Source organism: Amia ocellicauda, chromosome 9 (genome assembly GCF_036373705.1).
Source record: "Amia ocellicauda isolate fAmiCal2 chromosome 9, fAmiCal2.hap1, whole genome shotgun sequence".
Taxonomy (NCBI): domain Eukaryota; kingdom Metazoa; phylum Chordata; class Actinopteri; order Amiiformes; family Amiidae; genus Amia; species Amia ocellicauda.
In genome coordinates this window covers 15,566,924-15,586,836 of record NC_089858.1, presented here as the reverse complement: position 1 = coordinate 15,586,836, position 19,913 = coordinate 15,566,924, and the positions used below count along the sequence as shown (strand labels likewise).

Here is a 19,913-nt window from a genome sequence, read left to right as displayed (position 1 = left end):
AAATGGAGAAAAACAGACAAACCGAGGTGCACAGGTCAGCTGTGGTGACTTTGCTTTTGTCCCCATTTCCTGCAGTGGTGCAGTCGCTACTCCAGCCTGGCAGTGCAGCGGGCAGAGGAGGGGGCAGTGCCCAGGGGGCTGCATGAAGCGGTCCAGGCAGCCCTGTCCATGCTGCTGCAGCGTGGCTGCTTCCTACGGGACTTGGTGCGCATCCGCGAGCGGGACGTCTTCACGGCAGTGTCCCGTGTGCTGCTGGGCCGGCCCGGACTCACCTACAAGTACCTCGGCACCCGGCTCTTCGCCCTCCCGTGGGAAGCTGAGGGATCGGGGAGCGGCTACAGTGACCGGGAGTTGAGCACAGCCTGCCAGGCTTTCGAGGAACTCAACTGCTACTTCTGCACGGAGGTGGAGAGTGGAATGATGCGGGACAGGGCGAAAGAGGAGGAGGATGGCGCTGCAGGGCAGAGGGACAGCCTGTCCTCGGCCCAGGCTGACGTTGGTACAGCGCCATTTTGCAGCAGAACACAGCTCAACGTCACGCTGCTGAACTACATGGACCCAGCTCAGATGAGCTACCTGAAGGAGGAACCCTACTTTGGCATGGGAAGGATGGCGGTCAGCTGGCACCATGACGAGGGCCTGGTGCCAGGGTCCCCCGTGGCCGTGTACAGCTACAGCTGTGGAGGCAGCGCAGGTGGGGAGAGAATGCAACCAGGGTTGGGACTATTGCAACTATTGCTGGGGTTGGGGGTCAGTTACACTTTTTCAATTCCAATTCCTCTTTTCAGACCCATTCCATATTCCAATTCCAGTTAGTTTTGCCACGGACAGAATAGGCTTTACTGGAACTGGACCTGAACTGAAAATGGAATTACAAATAGAATTGTGATGGAATCACACTGTGATTGGAATTGACCACAACCCCGATTCCTGTTGCTCATGGCTGTTCGTGCTTCCACCCCTCAAGCTGTGCGCGTTCCTAACTGCCACGCACCTGCAGCCCTGTTTGCAAGGTGCTCCCTCCCCTGTGCCCCTCTATCCCCATGGCATGACCTGTGTGACTCTTGGCTCGCTTGTGTGGCTGTGTCGCTGCTTGTAGTTATGTAGTTCATAGCTACACTTTCTCCCCCTTCATTCTCCATTGAAAGGGTCTGGAATAATGCCGTAATGAACTCCAGGAATCCTAGAAAGAAGGAGCACAGTCCTCGGATGCCATCGCTGTGGGGTTCCCCAGGTGCACATTCCCACTCTTATAAAATGGGCTGTTTTATAGTTGTTGACATCATTGTCTCTATTGGAGTGATTTGTCAAATGTGGCTATGCTGTTGCTTCCTGCTGGCTTTATTGCGCTGTTTCCCTTTTAAGGCACTTGTCGAGCTGCCTTTGAACCAGGGCGATCCCTTGTGGGCCCCTGGCTGCACAGTAGACTGCACAGTCTGTGAAATATACAGTATAGGTGATTTATCTGCAGAAAATATAATTTACATAGAATAATGCACCATTTCCTACCTGAAACATCGCCTTGCAGTGACGTGGTGAGGAGCCAACAGGGCTGTGTACATTAAACTTGCAAACATGGAGCAGATGCACATGCCAGTTTGTTGACAAAATGTCACAGGTTTGTTTTATTTTTTGCACGTGCCACAGATATCCCCCTGTACAGCATGTGAGAGATCTGCTACCCCAGACAGCCCTGTAGCTCCCCTGCCCCTCCACCCCCTTAGACACCCTCTCTTGACTTAATTATATTAGTCAGATTTATCTGTTCTGTGCAGTATGGGCATTATCAAATGTCATCAGAAACCGAGTCAGCTGGCCTCTTATCAGGGAGGGCGATGAGAAAACACAGCGTGTTGTGTTTTTCTGTTTAATGTAGCTCTGCTGTGCAGTTCTGAAAAAGAGCCGGAAAAGCTCTGAGCAAATACTTCCTCAATTACAGCTTGGGACACAAATACATTCATATCAGCCTGCCTGTGAACACCGCAGACATCCTCTCATTTATTCAATATGGAACACGCAATATTTAACCACTTTAATTGAAAACCAGGAATATACTGAATATTATTGTTGTTATTATAAGGAGCTTAGTAAAACTGAAAGGTTGTATTTTGTAACAATTATTCTTTAAGTTTTAAAGAAAGAATTTCATAATTGAATGCATGCTGACATGTGAGGAGGGGGGGTATGTAATATTGTTAGAATGCTGGGTTTTGATTTATATTGTAACTTAAAACTGCTGATGCCACCTTAATGAGTGTTAACCCTGCCCTCCCAGAGCTCGAGAGCACTTGCAAGTAAAATACTTAACACTCAGTGTTAAATAATTAATTGTGACTATGATTAAAGCCTTCTTACGTTGGATGAGCAGACACTTGGTTCATCAGTTTCATTAATTTGAAGAAGTTAAGCTAAAGAAATGAATCCTTTGCTCACCTGCTTGGACTCGTAGACTGACTGACTGACTGGCTTATAGACTGACCTGATGACTTACTGTAAGACTGATAGACTGCACAGACTCATAGGCCAATTTACTGACCCAAAACAAATCCCTCCATTCCTCTTGCTGTGTTTAAAATCTGCAATGTCCCAAACGAACCGATCGTCTGCCCAAATGAGACTCTGACTTTTCCATTGGAATGAGTGGCCCTCTTCTGAATTTTCATTCCCAATTTACACCAGACTGACTGGGAAGAAATGTCATTTGCAGCTTTCAGAAAGCACTGTGTGGGGAAATTAAGTTACAATTTATCTGAGCAGAGTAAAGAAAAACGAAAAAGGAAAAAGCTGTGCAAAGTCTTTAGTATTGATTTTCCAGCAGGGTGCTGGGCAGATCTTGTTTTCTCATTTGTGTAGTGAGTGATAGGATAGCCTGCAGCAGCAGCGCAGAGCCTTGCCCAGGCCTGGTACAGGCTAGTGTAACAGTACAGACATTTCATTACTCTCCCCCTCTCTGCGTCTCCTACAGGGCCTCGTCACCTGACACATTACTGTCATCGCAGGTCTTTATGTCCCTCGACAGTAAATTAACAGCTAAACAACTTCGATAAAAATTAGCCTCAACTTAAGCTTCGATTATGTGTGTGTCTGTCTGTTTTAAGGCACAGAAGTCATGCTCAAAGATCCTGTATTGTTCACTCAATCACAAGATGCATCATTACAGCTAGCCCAGAAGTCTACCGTTCTAATGTTTCTGTATTTTATATTCTTTACAGGTCTGGCTGTGTTTTTTTTTTTTTTCTCGTTGTTGGACAATGAGTTAAACTATACCAATAATGCTTACAATGGGATTTCTATTAAAACCAAGGAACTTGCACAACGAAGTGGGGAAAGTATTAAAACCATAGTTTGCTTCTATGTCATTGAAAGAACAAGGGAATAACTGACTGACGGCTCCTGTGTGTTTTCAGACGCAGGCTCAGCGGAGAGTGTGGAGGATGGTGGCGGCTGGGCTGTGGGACTGAAAGTGGCTTGGGACATCCACACCCCTGGACTGATGGTGCCTCTGGGTTCTGGAGACTGCTACTACATGCTGGGTACAGTGTGCCAGTCTGCTCTGCCCCCCTTGCACTGCCCACCAATACAGCTGTATAAACACCAGCTGCTCTCCCACACACACAACTAGGATGCACGCAGCAAACCATCACATCAGCCCAATGGTAAACCTAACCACGCCCACCCACCCCACCCCCCTGCACTGAAGTTCACCTTCTTATTGACTACTCCTGGCACGCTGACTGGAACAGAAAAATACAATACAAGCGATGTTCAGTGCAGAGTACGCCCACAGAATTGCCAGTCAGGGTGATGTGACGATTGAGACTTATATAAAATATAAATAGTTTTCCCCCCCTTATTTAAATAGTCAGAATGTTTTGGTTCAAGGTCTGTCCTGAGAGGACTGTATTCAATTAAATAAATAACTATGGAAGGGCCTTACACCACTGTTGATGTTTACACCAGGGGTGTAACAGTTCTCTGATAAAACTGTACTTTTTAAGATGTGTCCATTTTAAAATGCTTGGGCTCTGTACACAGGTGTGTCTGAGTGAACGATGCAAGGGCTGCTTCCTAACGCAGTATCAGTGTAGCGAGCTGGAACAAAGTGTTGCCTCACTGTCAGATATTGCAGTGCAGGATTATTCATGCCTTAAGGAAGTGCAGACACACGTGTGATGGTACAGTCAGTGTAGCCGAGCTGCTTTCATCAGGCTGTGGAATGGCACAGTGGAGAACGGCACAGTTCCCTGGGCGAGGGGTTTGCGTTACATGGTGTAGTCCTGGGCCCCTTTGAAATTGCCTGCATTGGAAAGGTTAAGAAAACCAAATGTTATTTTATGAGGTACTGTGACCCAGTCTTGATCGTGGCTTGATGGATATATGAGGCCAGTTACAGCAGTGCTTCTTGGACAAGGAATGTAAATCACAGCTTTATACTGATGTGTCCCGCAGATGCCTGGGACTCTGCAGACTCTTCCTTCACGCAGTGCTGCGTGTTCTGCACCTCCACTACAGGGTGTTTGCAGTGCCTCTCGAGTCAGTCTCTTAATGCTCTTAGCGTGGGATCGTCTGTTTTTACAACATGCTCCTACACTAGAGAAACAAATTTTTCTTTTTTTTTCTCTCCCCCCCCCTCACAGAGAACTCCACCCCAGCTCTCTTGTTTGATCTTACGAGTACAAACCCACCTCTCGGGGAGATCTGTCTCTCTCTCTGTCTCTCTCTGTATGTATGTATATTTAAACAAGTGTCTGTACTAATCATAATAATGTTGACATTAACTCCAGGAAGTCACTGCTATCGCTGCCTGTGTTACCGAGAAGCTGCAGGTGCCCGGGCCGCAGACCTGGGGGATGTTGAATTAGAGCACTGTTAGAGATCCCTTGTCCACACTGTGAGACCAGCGCCATCTAACCCTGAGGAGGAAGCATTTGCATCAAGGCCACCTGCTTGACAATACCACCTAGCGCCAAAACAGCACTAAGGGCGCATTAAGCCCTTCACTAAAAACATTCCCTAATAGCATGCGATGTACAGGCCCCATACCAAAGAATCACATTCCTTCTTCTACGTTTCCACTGCCCTACGCTACGTTTCTTTTTTTTTTTGTTCAGTTTCTCAATGTCATGACCTCTGAACTGCTAATGCTAAAGCACTTTACTGCAAATTGAATCCCCATATTAGCACCAAATGGAATTTTTAGTGGTAGGAACAATATGAGGTTGACACCAGGCCTGTGTCATAATACAATTTCCAGGACAAATGCTCTGGGGACTGGGAGCAGATTGGACCCAATATCTTTAAAAGCCCAGATCTTCCCTCACTCACCAGAGAGGAGGAGTGGTGAGGGATGAAAAAAAAAATATATTATTATTATTTTTTTTTATTTTATTTTATTTTTTCTAATTCCAAGCATAATAGATTGAAGACAGCTTGATAATAGTTGACATGTTATAAAGATTGAAATATTTTACTATGTGGTTGGAAGCTGGACAATTGAAAAAAACATTAGAATTTTATTTATTTGCCAATAATCCTGCCTGAGGTGACAAAATACTTATTTTGTGCAGTGTAGAGGTCTTATCTGTTAACCCCCAAATTGGAGGTACTAGTAATAATAACAAAAACTACAGCAGCTTTTACACTAAAGCGCTGATGGGAGCAGAGTCTCTCAGAAGTCTTTAGACACCATGTGACAGAGAAACCTAACAGGTAAACCAACCAAACTCACAACCAAAATAAAAAACAATAGCAACAACAACCCTGTTCTTGCTTAAATCACTTAAGAGTCAGCAGAGCTTTCAGGAACAAGAGCCCTGTATCTTGTAAGATTACATATAATTTTTAATACGTTTTCCCTCGTTAGATTAAAGTTTGATTATGTCTCCTAATCTGTCTTTAGATGATCTCAACACAACCCACCAACACTGCGTCCTGGCAGGGCAGTCTGCGCGGTTCAGCTCCACGCACCGCGCCGCTGAGGTAAGGCCTGACCGGATTCTCCCAGCTCACCATTCCTCAGGTGGGGGGGTAATAAGCCATCTGAGCGCTCTCAATTCAGTGCACATTTACATCTTCTTAACTCTTCCCTTTATTAAACCTGCTGTGGAACAAGAGCTGTCTAAGGTCTCCTGACCTTAGCTGGCAGTGAGCAGAAGCCTAATTTTCTCCCCCCACCGCATGAGATGGCCGACTAGCAGACTGTGGTAGAGAGAGCAAAGCACAAACGAACCGCTTCCTAACTGAGTGCAGCATACAAGCAGTGATCTATTTAATGGTTTGTCTTTAGGGGGAATGGGTTTAAGCGTGTGGTTTGTGAGAGGGAACTGGTAATGGTGTTCATAGGCACCACCACTTGCCGCAAAAGTAGGGGCACCACACAGAGAACAGTGAACAGGGGAAAGTGACTCGAATTCCGGCCAGGTCACCGCTGATTATTTAGACGGGTCCAGTGCTCACAAGGCCGAGCTCCTGTGTCATCCAGCTGGAGTTTCTGCAGACGCTCTCCTCTGACCGCTAAGGGGTTTTAGGAATAACTCCGGATCTGGGCTTCATAGCTATGCCTTAAGAGAACTGACTTACAGTTCGATGGTTAATGATTCATCAATTTTCATTTGGATTCTTTCTTGGATTTGTTGCCATGGAGCAAAAATAACTACATAAAAAGAATGTGATCTAGTCTAATTGATCTTAATAACTCATCTTAACTTCAGTGTTTTGGGAGTTTTTGACATTCAAAATCTTTTATTGAGATGTGTGTGTATGCCTGTGCCTGTGGGTCAATCCAGCTTTGTATCAGAAGACTAAACTTAAATTTCAGTCCATGTTTCTAGGCCGCCTTCTCTGCTCTTCTGGGATGGGAGACTGCAGCTCTGTGAAACAGTTCACATGTTTACATCTCTAAATTCTCTTGTACCACAGGAGAAACTGTGAGAATTACACTGTTGGTTTCATTGTCATTTTTGATTACAAAACATCAGATTTACTTTCATTCAGAACATAAACATTTTAATTGCATGCCACTGGACAGCAGGAAAGCTGGGCGGGGGGGCGTGTTGTTCCGAATGCTGTGCCTTGTTCATGTGCTAGAGACGAGGCTCCCTGCTGATGAGAGGGGGTGCAGGCAAACTCTCTGTGTGCATGTGTGCATGTGCTCATATTTGTGTGCGCCTGTGAAAATGTTCATGTGCTCGTGTGGACTGCATTTTATCATGGCCAGTCCTGCTCTCTCTGCCCAGCTTTTGCTCAGCCTCCCTAACACTTAGCCCTGACCCCTGACCCCTGCACCACCTACTTATTAACCCCCCCTCCACACAGTCCAGACACACACAATACTGTGCCTAGACAATAATGTTAATATTCAAGCACTTTAGAGGACTTTTACAGGAGGAAAAACCCAAAACCAAGCAAACACTGTACAGTCACATTTACTGATTGATTTGAGAAGGTTTGAATTCTGTAAGATTTGACTGGTTTTGCAGCTGTATAGAATTCTTATACTGGACCCCGTACACCACATGAATTCTTGTCACAACTGGCTTCCCACGTCCTGCCACCTGAAGGAATGGAGGAATTCTCCTTGTCGTGTCCTTCATGAGGCAGCTGTAAACAGGCAGTGCGCTGGAATCAGGTGTGATCAGTTTGTTTGATCTCTCGTGCCCAGCTGTGTCCCTGTCCAAAGCTGAGCGATTCCCCCTGTTGTACCTCCACAGTGCTCCACGGGTACGCTGGGCTACATCCAGAGGCGCAGTCGGGCTGCTTTAGACAACCTGCTCACAGACCCAGTTTCGGGCAGCAAGACCCTGCACTCAGTAGAACCTTCTGCTCTTCGGCGGTGTGAAGAAATCCACAATGAGGTAGGAGTTGTGATTAACAGGAGGGGGATCCTTTACGTTTTAAAACGATAGGTTATTATCATAACCCCAGTTCCCTGAAAAAGACAGACAGCCATTACTTAATGGAAAGAGAATTCTGACCTGCCAATCAGTCAAACATGTACCAAAGCTGCCCAATAGCGGCCCTGCTGGCAGGAGGAAGACCCGCCCCCGGCATTTGTGAAAAGTCTCCTCCTGACTGCAGCTGTCTGCCATTTCTTGATCAGGAAGGTCGTCTGGCTGAGTGACCCATGAAGGGAAATGGCTAGCTTTCTTTTTCAGGGAACCATGGTTATGATAATAACCTATCGTTCCCTTTCAAATCGAACGACAGGCATTACTGAATGGGAAGACTGTACCCGAGCTGTCGCGAGTCCTGACAACTGATTTAAGCCCCAATCCCATCATGGCAAGCATAGCAGAGACTCATGGTGCCTGAGACATTTTCAGTCTTATCATGACATGCTGAGATGGCAGCCAGATATACCTTCAATGTGGATGGACATTTCCCTTCTTCTAGCAGCTGTTGCAGGAAGCACAGGATGGTCGACATGGGGCACAACACCGGATCCACGTGTATGGCTAGACACCAGTTCTGGAAGGCTGATCACTTATAAGTATATTGGGCCCTGGCAGAGGGGGCCCTGGCTGACGGCAGCGTTTCCACAATATTATCAGGCAGCCCCATAGACATTAGGCCTTTCAGGGGCCAAACCAACAACTGCAGCCGCGCTGGGTTGGGGTGCCACAGTAATCCCTCTGCTCGACTCGGAACTGAAGCTGCCATGGATCCACGCTGATCATCTGTGCCAGCATCACAAATCACAACTGTCTTGGTCACCAGGGGGCGATCATGAGGACTTGAGCTCTGTCCTGGCGAATCCTTTCCAGTGTCAGTGGAAGAAGTGACAGTTGGGGGAAAGTGTACAGCAGTTCCTGCGGCCATGGGTGAGTAAAAGTGTCCACGCCCAGGGGACCGTCTCCCATTTCCAGGGAGATCGATAGAGGGCAGTGGGTCGATGCAGAGACCGCTCCACATCCCTCTTACTTCCATCCCATTACAGACAGCACCCCATCCTCTACCTCAAGCATCTGTGGTGATGACCGAGGGGGGAGCAGATTGTTTTGATCTCTCCAACAGGACATTGCCTGCCAGCATGTTGAGGTCACTGTGGTAGCGTTTGTCTCTCACTGGGTCTAGCCTGTGGGCGTTTACCCAGCTTTGTAATGGACGTATGTGCATGAGTCTCATGGGGAGAATATTGGAGGCGGCCACCATCAGCCCCAACGGTTTTTGAAACTTGACCAGTTGGAGAGTCAATGCCCTTCTGAATGATACGATGACTTGATTCTGTCTTTGGCTAGGTAGGCAAGCATGTCCTGAGAGTCTAGCCTCATTCCCAAGAAGCCCACCATCTGTGCGGGATTGAGGGAGCTTTTCTCTGTGTGAACTGCGAGACCCAGTGCAGTAATGTGACGTATGACCTCTGCTGTATGTACCTCTGCCTGAAGCCTGGAGTCTGCGTACACCAGCCAGTCGTCCAGGTAATTCAGGATCCTTATCCCCTTTGTCCTGAGGGGGGCCAATGCTGCGTCCATGCACTTTGAGAATGTGTGGGGCGCCAGAGAGAGGCCGAAGGCCAGCACACTGAACTCATACGCCTGGCCTTGGAAGGCGAAGCACAGGTATTTCCTGTGCTCTGGCAGGATGGGGACGTGGAAGCAGGCGTCCCTGAGGTTTATTGACGTGAACCAGTCGCCTGCCTGGACAGACTGCAGGATACGCTGTGCACTTAACATGCAGGATTTTCTTTTCTTCAGAAACATGTTGAGGCCCCTCAGGTCAATAATGGGCCTGAAGCCTCCGTTCTTCTCTGGCACTAGGAAGTATCCCGAGTAGAACCCTGCTCGAGAGTTCTCTGCGGCCACTAATCCTATAGCTCGTTTCTCCCACATCACAGAGCTTTCCAGTGACAGAGCTTTCCGACAGTAGTAGTCAGTACCCACCTGAAGGGTGGGGGGCAGAGTGGAATTGGAGGGCGTATCCATGGGTCAGGAGGCCTGGGTGCAGGCTTTTGCTATTGGTCGAGTCCGGTCGATCTGTTGGGGGGTGATGGGTTGGTGATGATGGCCGCGTCCCTTCAGGGGGCTGCCGGAGGTCTCCCCGGCCCTTAGGTCTCCAGCCGCAGAGCCTGTTCTTACCCCTCACCTGTGGCTGGCTTTGGTGGCATTGTTCAGGCTGCGGGACACTGGTCTGTTGTGGCCTCGGAGGAGGCTTTGCTGGTCTCGGCCACTGCCTGTTGGGCTGTTGGTAGCTCCACTGCCGCTGTTGTGGCTGCCTCCTAGCCTGCTGGAGATCCGCATACTTTGAAGCTGTTTCCTTAGCCTTAGCCGACCGCTCAGTTGAGAGGTCCGCCGTCTAGAAAGATAGGAGCATCAAGAATCACTGCCTTCTCTGTGTCTTGGAGTTTGGCCTGTGTGAGCCAGAGATTGCGTTGGACTGCTACCATGGCTGCGAGGGATCTCCCCATGGCTTTCCCTCCCTCGTGCAGCAAATTCGTCATATATGCAGACACAAGCTCTAGCTCCTACGCATCTCCCGCACAGTGTCGCTCCCTCATCCAACCCACCAGGTGTCCCATGTAGAGGACTAGGATGGCCTGTGTGTTGGCTGCCTGGACCACTGAAGTTTTGGCGGAGTATGCTTTCTTGAACATAGTGTCCGTGGTCCTGCACTGCTTGTTTGGACAGTGTGGGTTCTTTGCCTAACAACACGTTAGCCTGCACCAGTCTGGTCACCGAGTCTCCTATTTGTGGGAAGGATCCCATGGCCATTCTGGTCCACCCCCGCTGTTGCGCACATTGCATATGCCTGCCTGGAAGTCGCAGCAGCAGATGCTGGCTGGTTCGAGTGGGATCAGGACCCTCGGGGATCTCCTTCTGGGGGAACGTGGTCTCCTCTCTGGAGAATGCCTGTGAGGAGGTGGAGAGGGGGAAGCAGACTGCACCCTCGCCGGGGAGGCCCTGGATTAAGATAATCGCCGCCTGGCTTGTCGTCACAGAGCCACTCGCAGGGGAGCCTGCATGGGGCTGAACCTGCAGAACAGCGGTGGGTAGAGCTTCCACTGCGACGGCTCTTTGAGGGTCTTGAAGACGGCGGGGAGTTCCTGGCTCTCTTGTGGCAGGTAACCTCCATGAAGGCTGACCAATGCTGGCAGCCTCCGTTGCCTGGTGCTTGTTGGGCATGTTCAGCACCCAGGCATCGGACATAGAGTTCGTGCCCATCGTCAGAGGGCAGCTTGCTCTGGCACCCGGAGCACCGATGAAACGTCCCTTTAGGCTTCATCCTGGACAGCAACAGGTCTGTCCTAAAGTCTTCCTCGTCCAGACCTTCAATATATATGGACAATTCCTAGGGTAAGAGGGCTTCGCCGAACCCCTCACAGGATATACTGTCTACTTCGATGCTGTCAAATCGGTCAACAGCGGTGGTTGATATCGACTGGTTTGGTTGAGAGGTCAACAGTGGTGGTCGAGGTCGACGTGTTTGGTCGAGAGTTTCAACAGCCTGGTAGAGATGTCGACGGTATGGTCGAGACGTTGATGTTGAAGGAGGTCGTTCGTATTGCTCTCTGTGCCGAACAGTTTAGACTCCTGCTGCCAGAGATTGAGTCAACGTGGGGATTTCTCGACTGGGAGATGGGAAGAGAAGCGAAACCACAGGAGACTGCTCCAGCCGGAGTAGCGTCGCTTTCTAACCCCTTCTCCTTCACTCGAATCTGTAGGAAAAAATGGTACAGGAAGTAAGTAGGCTCCGAGTGAGACTCCCACTGTAGACTTACCTCCGAAGAGAGGCAAAGCTCCAATAGTAGCGATAAAACTCCAAATAGCGGAAGTGGATAGTTATCCAAGTAATCCAACTCCAGAGAACAAGAGAGCACACTTCTCCTTCACTTTAGTATGCATGCAAGTGAACGAGACTAACTTGCATTGGATTGCCTGAGCTTTGACCCGGCACGTGTGTATTGGTCTCTTTATGGAAGGCTGTCCACCAGCCCTGCTGTAGCTGTGCAGGCCGGTGTGTGGCACAGCCTCCTGCAGGGTAAGGGTTAAAGAGAGGGTGAGGTGTTCCTCTCTGGGCTGTCCCCGGGTACTGCTCTGTATGTCAGTAAGACTCTCAGGACAGAACAGATTTTTTTTTGTGTGTGTGTGTGTTAAACTCTAAAATGTCACCACACTGTTACTGGGCATTGTAGGAATGACAGATGAGCTTCATAAGAGGTTGTTTAAAGGTTGTACCTGATATTTATAATTCAAAGCGAGAGGAATAGATATCTCAAGAAACAGCTCCATCACTGACACACAGCAACCTTTCCTTGTTATGGAGAGCAATATAAGGTTGACACTTCGCATAGGATTACTGCAGAAACCATTGTTGAGTGTTGTTACCATTTATTTTGGAAAGCAGGACGCTATTTATAAAACCCAGAAAATGTAGCTGGAAGGTCAACAGCTATGCCTGGTGTTAAAATGATGGAGTGGGCTATTTGTTTTAAGTTGCCCATGAGGGCAGTGCCTATACTTAAATGATTTATTGTTGTTTTTTTTTACTCCCCCCCTCCCTTTTTTCCTTTTTACTTCACATTGGTCTGTGAGATTTGTGTGTGGGCATGATTGGTTATTTGCAACACCACAGTGAACCCCTTGCAAGGACTTTTCACCGCTATTCCTCACTCACAATTCAAAACTTCCTCAAAGGAAATCAGAGGCACAGATCGGAGATGGAGCACAAGAGAGGGAGCAGCTGTCCTCTTCTCTCCGTTGTAAAGCGGGACACTGTGATATCGGCCTGTTTCAGTGCTGTGAAGGACTGGCAGTTGAATCTCCGTTCTGTTATCCCTCTGCAGACTTCAAAGTGCAGGTTCTTCTGCTGGTGGCCTGGATGGACCCAGGGTTGTTGGTAGAGTCTGACAAGTGAAATGAGTGATTTCTGAGCTCCGACTCTGATCCCTCAGTTCACCAGCCCTGTCCCTCTGTGCTGCTAATCCTTCTGCCTCTTTACAAACTCCACGACTGTCTTTTCGAAGTTAAGGCTAGCTTTCGCAACAAAAAGTTCTGTGTTTTTACTTTGAAATGCAAATGTGAAAACTAAAAGTGTCTCATCTCATTTTAAAGCCACGCTGTCATTCCACTGGTGGGCGTGTAGCCATGTCCCTGCAGGATGTCTGTGCCAATCCTGTCGATGCAATTTAAATATAAGGAGATGGGAGAAATGAGATCCCAGATGTAAACCGGTGCATGCTGCCTTTAAATCCGTGCCTCTTTGGCTCTGCAGTGGGTATTTATTTATTTTATTTCATTTTAATTGAAGCGATCCCTGAGCTGGATTCTGGAGAGCGTGAGCCGGCACAGCAGAACGCCCCAGCAGTGCTGCACATGCAATTACCACACCTCACAGGCCAAATCCAGGCATGGCTCCTATACACAGTTGCACATAGACGGCTCCAAAAATGAATTAAGATATCTGGCCCCAATAGCAGATGATTGTTTGGTTAGTAGCAATTTGCACTAAAAATATATGATGCTGCAGATGTGATTGATGGCAGGGGCTGCTGAGCCAGCGGGGGGGTGCGTGGTGTAGCCAAGCCACGGTAGCTTCTGGGTATGGAGCAAGGAAAAAAGAGGAGAGTGAAGGAAAGAAACGGAAAAGAAAGAGAGAAGAAACAGAAAAGCAGCCTTGTATTGATTGGGTTCTCATCAGCTCCCACCTCGGGGCTCCCTGGAAATTGATTGAACCTGGCCGGGGCATAGTGTGAGGCGGAAAAACCGCGGCTCATTAAATTGAAAGGGGTTAGCTCAGTTTGACTCTGGGGTCACGGTGGTGAATGCACAGTCAACGCAGGGCTAATGTGCATTTAGCACGTCACTCTGTGAGATGACAGGCCTGGCAGGGGGGCAGCCTGACACTATGAAAAAAGGAAGATGCTCCACAGAATCTCTCTACCTGGGCAGGTGGCATTTAGCGACTAATCCCTTTCAATAATTCACAGTGCGACTGCTCCACGCTAAATGCCAGACAGCACTGCATGCTCCGCAGTGGCTATTGGACTACTCTGCAGGACTCTCCACCATTGGCTCAGAGCTAATCCAAAGACAGTAATCATTCTTTAAAGGACAAATAAACAATCAGGAGAGAGCGAGAGAGAGACAGACAGACAGACAGACAGACTTTGTACCCTCGTGCTGTAAGTGGTACACTGCAGAGGCCGTGGGAGTAGTGTAGGTTTGAACTTCAACAAAGCCTGACATTTCTTTCAAGGGTGTCTTGTATGGAGCGTATCAGGCCTGCCTAATCTCAGCTCAGACTGCTAAACCCCTGCGATCTGCCTTCATATCTCTCCCTCTCCTGAATGTTGGCCTCTGTGATCAGACCCTGTCAATGGGATGTTGAGAGAATAAGAGATTTTGAAACTCTGACTGCACTGCTTACAGCTGAGGAGTGCACAGTGCCAGTCCAGCCCAGTTCAGCCCAGACCAGCCCTTGCTTTTATATCACAATCTTTCTTTGCACTGAATGTGACAGACCAGGTTTGCAATCCCAGTGTAAACATGTGACTACAAACAATAAACCCAACCACCAGACCACCAGATAGATAATCCTGATACAGAGCTGAATTTCTAGGTTTCTGGATTTGTACAAAGAAAAATTACTATTTCTTCAATGCTTTTGAAAACTGCCCAGGGCCTCAGTCTCAAAAGGGTGGTGTCGCTGCTTCTCCTTCTTCACCGGCAGCCTGTGTTTTTGGCCCCTTGGGGTGAGTGACCTCATCACAAGTGGACTTGGTATATCCTGGTGAGGGGGCACCTCTCTCCTTTCCTTTACAAACCCTCTTCCTCACCGTGCTACGTTGTTGCCCTAAAGAGATTTGTGCCGCTGCAATTGATTTATGCTATATTTTAGTTAGTGTATTGTCACAGATAAAAGAAATAACAAATGAAGCACATTGTTATATTGATGCAGAAAATTATGCTCTGTGTGTGTCTGTGAGAGAGAGAATATGTTCCAAATGAGCATGGACAGCTTTGGTGTGTGTGTGTGTGTGTGTGTGTGTATGTATGTATGTATGTATGTGTAATTCTTTAGTCAGACTTCACATCTATATCTGATAATGAGTTATGAAATTATGGCTGATAAAACAAGATTAAAACATATGGTTTTGTGAACGTTGTTGAAATGTACAGAACAGGTTTCATGTCTTGCTGTGCCATTTTTATTTGTAATATACTTGTCTTTTGTGTGGAATGAAATGGGGCATGCATTGTTTGGAGGACTGTGCTGAAACAGAGAGAAATGTTGGGGGAGGGTATCTACAGTATTTCAGCTAATTTGGAGCCTCTTTCATTTTCATCTTGTGTATTTGGGGCAATCGCACACACACCTGGCAGCTCTAGGTATCCTTTGGAGAATTTAATCAGCACTTCAAAGAGTAAAATGAACATCATTCCACAAGAGAAAAGGTGAACGGCTCTACATTATAAACTGTCATTCCCTCAAGAAAGAGAGAATGAGGATGAAGGGTAGGAAAGCAGGAAAATATCAAGAGAAGGAGGAGGAGAAAGGAGAAGGGGGGAAAGAGAGAAGAAATCAGTCCATCAGTTCTTGCATTTGAAGGGCAGAGCTCGGAGGTGCTGGTGCAGTGGCTGCTGGGAAATTAACAGCACAGTCCCACTGCTGTGCATTGCATGGGCCAATACAGGGTTCACCAGTGCAGCCCATACCTGGGTCAGTTTCCCATCCCTGTCCCTCCAATGGCATATTCCTGCTTTATCCTGAGGATCCTGGCCTAACTCTCAGCCCTCTGTGATGTGTATCAGTGCGTCTGTGAGCACCACTGGTCCTTTCTCTTCTCTTCAGGGCTGGCCAACCTACACTCTTACCCAAGAAAAATTAGAGTGGGCAATTTGCATACAGGGAAAACTGAGCCCTGTGCATAGAGCAGTCAGCTGCCCAAAGGTTTCACTTGTTTGTGTGGGTACTTAACATGTTTAGAAATGTTATGCTTTGCTTTGTTTTTTGTTCTATCAAATTTACCAAATTTACGGTGTTCCAGTCATTCTGATTCAGAAATGCAGTCAGTTACAGGTGTAAGAGCCTTGACAGTGTTAAGAATGTGAGAGCATTGCTTGGAAAATGTGAATGTGAGGCGTCCTTGGAAAGAGGCTGCCCACAGGACTGCCTGCACCACAGTAAAGAGTGTAACCCAAAAGGGATGGTGGCATCCTCCCCTTCTTTGGTTGTGTAATGGAAACAAAACTAGCTATTGTACATTGGTACAGTGAGGGAAAAAAGTATTTGATCCCCTGCTGATTTTGTACGTTTGCCCACTGACAAAGAAATGATCAGTCTATAATTTTAATGGTAGGTGTATTTTAACAGTGAGAGACAGAATAACAACAACAAAATCCAGAAAAACGCATTTCAAAAAAGTTATACATTGATTTGCATGTTAATCAGGGAAATAATTATTTGATCCCCTATCAATCAGCAAGATTTCCGACTCCCAGGTGTCTTTTATACAGGTAACGTGCTGAGATTAGGAGCACTCTCTTAAAGGGAGTGCTCCTAATCTCAGCTCGTTACCTGTATAAAAGACAACTGTCCACAGAAGCAATCAATCAATCAGATTCCAAACTCTCCACCATGGCCAAGACCAAAGAGCTGCCCAAGGATGTCAGGGACAAGATTGTAGACCTACACAAGGCTGGAATGGGCTACAAGACCATCGCCAAGCAGCTTGGTGAGAAGGTGACAACAGTTGGTGCGATTATTCGCAAATGGAAGAAACACAAAATAACTGTTACAAAACAATTGGTAACACAATGTACAGGCCCGTCTGAAGTTTGCCAATGAACATCTGAATGATTCAGAGGAGAACTGGGTGAAAGTGTTGTGGTCAGATGAGACCAAAATCGAGCTCTTTGGCATCAACTCAACTCGCCATGTTTGGAGGAGGAGGAATGACCCCAAGAACACCATCCCCACCGTCAAACATGGAGGTGGAAACATTATGCTTTGGGGGTGTTTTTCTGCTAAGGGGACAGGACAACTGCACCGCATCAAAGGGACGATGGACGGGGCCATGTACCATCAAATGTTGGGTGAGAACCTCCTTCCCTCAGCCAGGGCATTGAAAATGGCTCGTGGATGGGTATTCCAGCATGACAATGACCCAAAACACACAGCCAAGGCAACAAAGGAGTGGCTCAAGAAGAAGCACATTAAGGTCCTGGAGTGGCCTAGCCAATCCCATAGAAAATCTGTGGAGGGAGCTGAAGGTTCGAGTTGCCAAATGTCAGCCTCGAAACCTTAATGACTTGGAGAGGATCTGCAAAGAGGAGTGGGACAAAATCCCTCCTGAGATGTGTGCAAACCTGGTGGCCAACTACAAGAAACGTCTGACCTCTGTGATTGCCAACAAGGGTTTTGCCACCAAGTACTAAGTCGAAGGGGTCAAATACTTATTTCCCTCATTAACATGCAAATCAATTTTTGAAATGGGTTTTTCTGGATTTTGTTGTTGTTCTTCCGTCTCTCACTGTTAAAATACACCTACCATTACAATTATAGACTGATCATTTCTTTGTCAGTGGGCAAACGTACAAAATCAGCAGGGGATCAAATACTTTTATCTTTGATTCTTGATTTAGACCCAAGACAGTCAGTCATCTGAAACGGCAAGTCTATATCAAAATGTTTTTTTTAATGTCACATATAACACATATAAATAGATGAAATGCGTGTTTTGCTTGGACAGAGCTGTGTGCTTGCTGGTGATGGAGGAGAGAGGAGGATATAGGCCTATATATATATATATATATATATATATAGTATTTAATATATAATATATAATAAACCACAAATGTTTGTGTTGAAAGGGGAGTGTCTTTCAGCCCTGGGAATAGAAGGCCTTTGGGTGTGCTGGAGTACTGGCAGTAAATAGACCCAGAGACGGCAACAAACAGCAGTTCATATCAACACAATGAATAGACAAGGCTGAGACTGTGATTGTCTGCTGGACTGAATTTTTCTCTGCCTTTAAGTATTTATTTATTTATCTCTGCCTCCTCTGTTCTTGGATTTAGTTTTTTAGTTTATTTATGACTGTGCTGTAGTACCTCAATCTCATCTGGAAGTGACTAGCCCACTGGGCCTGTCCGTAGCCGTGTGTGTGTGTGTGTGTGTGTGTGTGTGTGTGTGTGTGTGTGTGTGTGTGTGTTTATAGATATATAGATATGTGTATATATGTATGTATGTATGTATGTGTATATATATATATATAAATAAATAATGTATTTAATACTGTTTATAGAACTTTTTTACTGATACAGGTTTGTAAAATCCTAGCACACGTGCACTATAATGATGTTGTGTGTCTTAACTTGCATGACAGACGTGCATTGCAATAAACAATGTATTGCTTTGTTACCAAGGGATAAATGTTGTTTTGCCACATTGTTGTCAGTTTTGTCAAAAATGTGTTTGATCCAGCTGATTCCAAACACAAGATGAAACGGTGAGTAAGGCTAATAGCCAAGATGTGACATGTCTGTGCCCTGCGTGGCTTTGCACTGTTCTGCAGGTGGAGTTCGAGTGGCTGCGGCAGTACTGGTTTCAGGGGAGGCGTTTCGAAAAGTTCTGCAGCTGGTGGAGTCAACCCATGCAGAAGTTGGAGGAGGCCTGGAGAGAGATGGAGACCATGGTAAGACATTATCGGCTAACCCCTCGCTCAGGGGCCTTCTAATTATCCAACACAACAACGCAGTATGAAATCCTTAACATATCTGGGTGTTGCGCTGTGGTGAGTTGTGAACATGAGCACCTGCAATAAAGGCACTTTGCTGTGCTGTGCCGTGAAATCTGTACAGTGAGGCGGTGAGGGTGAGGAGAGAGAGAGAAGAGGGGAGGAGGAATCCAGGGTATAGCTCTGTGGGCTTGCTGTGCCGGGCCTGGCTGGGCCGTGTGTGTCTAATTAGAGCAGGCTCTGGTTCCGCAGGCCCCAGTATGAGGCCTGTCAGGAGCCTGAAGCTTTTGAACAGTCAGGAGCCGCTTCTGCTCCTAATTTGAGCTTCTTGCGATTCCATTTATCACGTTCGTTCGTTACCATTTGTTTCGGCTATTGCAGATGACAGCTACCAGCGCTAATTGAGAGTGAATGTTTTTCAAGCATTACATAGTGTGTCAGAATTGTCTTGGCTTGATTTGATTTCTATATATATATATATTTATACACACCACACAATCAATCTTGGCTTCCTCTTTCCTCTTTTGTGATGTATGCTTCTTTTTTGTTTTGTTAATACAACCTGTTTTAATGAGTGTGCTAGTATTATTAATAACCATAATAACAATAATAATATTTCTCAAAATCTCACCCAACTTGAGAGTGCTGGATGGTCTTCAGACGCAAGTGAATCTAAACAGCACTATAGTTGATCCTTATTACACTGGGGTGGAAAGAATTCAGACAAAATGCCATATAATTGTGTGTGTTGAAGTGTGTAACTTGCTGGCCTGTTTGTATGTGTGACAGGCAGTCCGAGGCCAGGCGGCTCCTCTACAGAAATAGGAATGTGGGGGTAATAGGCTTACAGTAGTGTCAGACTTTAGGAGCTTGTGTCTGGAGGTGCAAAGGTTTGTGTTTCTGGTTGTTGTACAGTAGACAGTGCATTCATAAATTGCCCTGTCAGGCATGCTAAACAGATCAGTAATGAGATGACCGGCCATCACAGGAAAAATAACTCGCTCTTCTTTCAGAGACCTCCTTTGGGTTGTCAAGATAGCCAGCATGAAAAGAGTGGCATACTAATCTCAGATGGAACCATTGACAATCTTAAAACTGGCCTAGCTTGCTGTCACTTGCTCTTTCACTTTTGGTCGAGCAGTCTCTGTGATTGTGCTCCTACGGCTGGGGCCGTCACTTCGTCTACAGGTCTGGACCCCGTGCTCTGCAGGTCCAGACTTTCCTTGTAATGGCTCTGTCC

General features: G+C 46.9%; 1 protein-coding gene across 2 annotated transcripts in view; it reads left to right on the top strand.

Annotated features, from left to right (window-relative positions):
- The window catches only part of fto (FTO alpha-ketoglutarate dependent dioxygenase), a 125,075-nt gene that overhangs the window by 22,564 nt on the left and 82,598 nt on the right, over positions 1-19,913 (top strand). Inside the window, exons 3-7 of one of the 2 annotated variants that reach the window (XM_066713411.1) lie at positions 76-694; positions 3,408-3,533; positions 5,900-5,979; positions 7,710-7,853; positions 18,512-18,631. In XM_066713411.1, coding sequence (XP_066569508.1) covers positions 76-694; positions 3,408-3,533; positions 5,900-5,979; positions 7,710-7,853; positions 18,512-18,631 — 1,089 coding nt within the window. The remainder of the gene's footprint in view (positions 1-75; positions 695-3,407; positions 3,534-5,899; positions 5,980-7,709; positions 7,854-18,511; positions 18,632-19,913) is intronic. The other variant, XM_066713412.1, reaches the window with a different exon arrangement.